The sequence below is a fragment of the Nannospalax galili genome, unplaced genomic scaffold (genome assembly GCF_000622305.1).
Source record: "Nannospalax galili isolate Female #2095 unplaced genomic scaffold, S.galili_v1.0 scaffold1355, whole genome shotgun sequence".
NCBI lineage: Eukaryota > Metazoa > Chordata > Mammalia > Rodentia > Spalacidae > Nannospalax > Nannospalax galili.
The window spans coordinates 53579-56871 of NW_008336026.1; the positions used below are offsets into that span (position 1 = coordinate 53579).

Below are 3293 nucleotides of genomic sequence, written 5' to 3' on the forward strand. Positions count from 1 at the left end.
GATAAGAAGGCCCCTCTTCCTCCTGGCAATTTAGCAATTTGGGGCTTAATCTGGACCTGCCTGGAGGATAAGACGGGAAGATATACTGAGGACATAGAAATTGGAGAGCAAGTGATGGAGGAAGTGCGTGAGGTAGCGTTGGTCATTAGTCATCAGGGACACACAGAAGTTTTGGCAAGAAGGTTTCTTGGTCCTCTGCCTCCTAAAGAAAAGAGTGTGGCAGATTTTCATGTAAATACTGTGTTTGTATGATGTATACTATGATTTTTATAAACCTAGGCTGCTTGAATATGCTAACACCTAACTCTGGAAGGAAATTTTGCACCTTTCATTTCAGACTTAATCCTGTTCTTTAGATCTAAAGATGTTTTCTGCCTAGTGTTTCTTATTTGCTGTTTCAAACTAATGTAGTATAGGCTAAAAATGTGAGAAGCTGACTGAGGGCAGAAACTGGTCCTTTCTGTTCAGACTCATGCTAGTTCTCACAGACTTCTGTTCTCAAGAATTTTCCGGGTTCAGACTGACCCTCTGACACTGTGAAAGGAACTGAGAGCAGCTTGCATGTTTTAGTGCCTTGGCATGCAAGGATTTTTCTTCAGCTGAATAAAGGCTTCCACCTCAGGGGTCAGTCTTCACGGGGCCCTAGAAAGTGTGACCCAACCCAAATTAATCGTAAGAGACAACCTGTGGATACGGGTGAGGAATACAATTCCGCTGCAATTAATCGGGAGAGAGGAACAGTATGAGGGCTGTTCAGGACGCTGACCGGGGCCGTCCGCAGCGATGCTTTGGGACGTAAAACTGGTGGGCCCACGCGATGTCGACACTGTGCCTTTGCAGATCTGCGTTGGGTGCCATTCCCAACATGTTTTATTGCAATTTAATTTGAGTTGATGGTACCATTTAAAATTTCCCTCAGGTTGAGCCTGGCACGGCTTGGGATAAATGATGAATGATGTATGAGGAAAATGGCGGTTTTTGGAACTTGTTTTTCTGTGTTCTTTCCCGACAGCACAGGTCGGGTAGCTCAGGTATGAGAGGTGGCATCCTGAGCACTCTGAGCAGGTAATTCATAGCCGAGATTGCTTGTGAGGAGAACTTTACATAGGTGATTTGTAGCAGAAAGCACTTGTGATAAGCTCTGGAATCTATTGTCTTCTGTTTCAAGTTCCATAATTTTGCAAAAAAGATGTCTATAACAATAATGTGCGCACTGTAAAAATTACAAAATTGGTTTACTGATATCAGTTAGTTTTCATAGATATGTTTGTTCTAAGTTACAAAGTTCAGTTTGCTTTTCTCCATGGGTGCTTTGTTTGATGCTCATGTTTGTATGTGTTACCTAGTTACTTGAGGTACCTGTTGATGTATAACAGACAGTTTGAGGTTGCGACTGTTTATGGTTACCTGGATACTCAACTGTTGGTTCCCCTAGTTTCCTTGACTATTGTATATGTTTCTGACATCCTTGACTACCTGTTCCTAGGGGGTGTTCATTTTTCCTTTGTTGAGTGTTGCCTTGGAAACCTGCATAGTATATGAATATGTCCTTTTACTTACAGATCAGTCTGTTTCCAGACCTGGCCGTGCACGCGTCTGCGACATCTACATTTTACCTTAGCACTGGTTTATTAACTGTTGCTTGTATTAACTTTTCCTTTCAGGTATTTTCTTTTAGGTCAACTCTTCTTCATTATCACAAATATGGGACAAGGTAACAGTCGTCAGCTGTTTATTTCTATGCTGAAACATATGCTTAAGGACAGAGGTGTGAAAGTGAGCTCGCAAAAGTTGAATGACTTTCTGGAATTTATTGAACAGGTTTGCCCTTGGTTTCCTGAACAAGGCTCTTTGAATATTGATGTTTGGCAAAAACTGGGTAAAGAATTGCAGGATTTTTATGACACTGAAGGCCCTCTGAAGGTTCCAATCGATGCCTTCAGTCTTTGGATGCTCATTCGGGATTCCTTGGACAAGGGTGCGTTAACTTGTATTAATCCGTTTTCTGCTCCTTCTGCTCCTTCTGCTCCTCCAGGTTGTGACACAGAAGCGTCTAATAAGGAATGTGATTTATCTGAACAGGTTTCTGCTTTGCACTTACAAGAAACTTTTCCTTCCTCTAGAACACAGCGGCAGCCTGAAAAGGATTCTCAGGTAACACGTATACCTTTTGCAGGTTCTTCTTCTCATGCTACAGGAGTGTGTCCTCCTCAGATGCGTAAAAATTCTGCTGTGAATTCTTTACCTTTAATGTCTCCATTACAAACAAGTCTGCAGCATGCAGCTACTGCTGGAGAGGATGTGTCTGAGTTTCATGCCTTTCCAGTTATGGAACGTGATGACGGCCAGGGTAATAGAGTCAGGACACATATTCTATTTCCATTTAAATCTCTGAAAGAGCTTAAATCTGCCTGTGCACAATATGGGCCTACAGCTCCTTTTACTCAGGCTGTGCTAGAATCTATGACTACTGAAGCTTTGGCTCCTAATGATTGGAAACAAATAGCCAGAGCCTGTCTGTCAGGAGGGGAATTTCTCTTATGGAAATCAGAATTTGGGGAATTCTGTCAGGTTACTGCTGACTTAAATAGGGCTCAAAATATTCCCATTACTTTTGACATGCTTGCTGGTGAAGGTCAATATAGGGAGACAGAACACCAAATAAACTTCCCTATTGCTGTTTATGCCCAAACCAGTGCTGCAGCAAAAAAGGCCTGGAATAAGCTGCCAACAGCTGGAAGGCAAATTGAGGACTTGGCTAGGATTAGGCAGGGTCCTGATGAATTATATCAGGATTTTGAGTCTAGGCTGTTAATGGTTGCAGGCAGACTTCTGCGTGATTCTGATGCTAGCTTACAGTTTGTGAAACACTTAGCTTATGAAAATGCTAATTCTGCATGTCAAGCTGCACTTAGACCATATAGAAAGAAAGGAAATTTGTCTGATTATATCAGACTTTGTTCTGATATTGGCCCTTCCTATACACAAGGTGTGGCCATTGCTGCTGTTCTGCAAAACAAACCTGTGAAGGATGTTTTATTCCAACAACATAATAAGAAAAGATGTTTTAAATGTGGCCAACCGGGACATTTTCAAAATCAATGCCCTCGTGGTAATTGTAGTTACAAAAAAGGGAAAGGTCCTCCTGGGCGCTTTCACAGCAAACCTAGGATGATACAAAATGGACCTCAAAACTACATTAGGTCTCATCCGGGAAACGGGAGGAGGGGCCAGCCTCAGGCCCCCAGACAATATGGGGCATTTCAGAAGGGAAACAATCCATTTCGGAACTT

General features: G+C 42.4%; 1 protein-coding gene across 1 annotated transcript in view; it reads left to right on the forward strand.

The window, feature by feature from the left end:
• The first annotated feature begins 968 nt into the window (after positions 1–968).
• Positions 969–3293, forward strand: part of LOC115069967 — a 5575-nt gene continuing 3250 nt past the window's right edge. Inside the window, exons 1-3 of the mRNA XM_029562375.1 lie at positions 969–1031; positions 1822–1978; positions 2036–3112. Of these exons, the coding sequence (XP_029418235.1) occupies positions 969–1031; positions 1822–1978; positions 2036–3112 (1297 nt within the window). The remainder of the gene's footprint in view (positions 1032–1821; positions 1979–2035; positions 3113–3293) is intronic.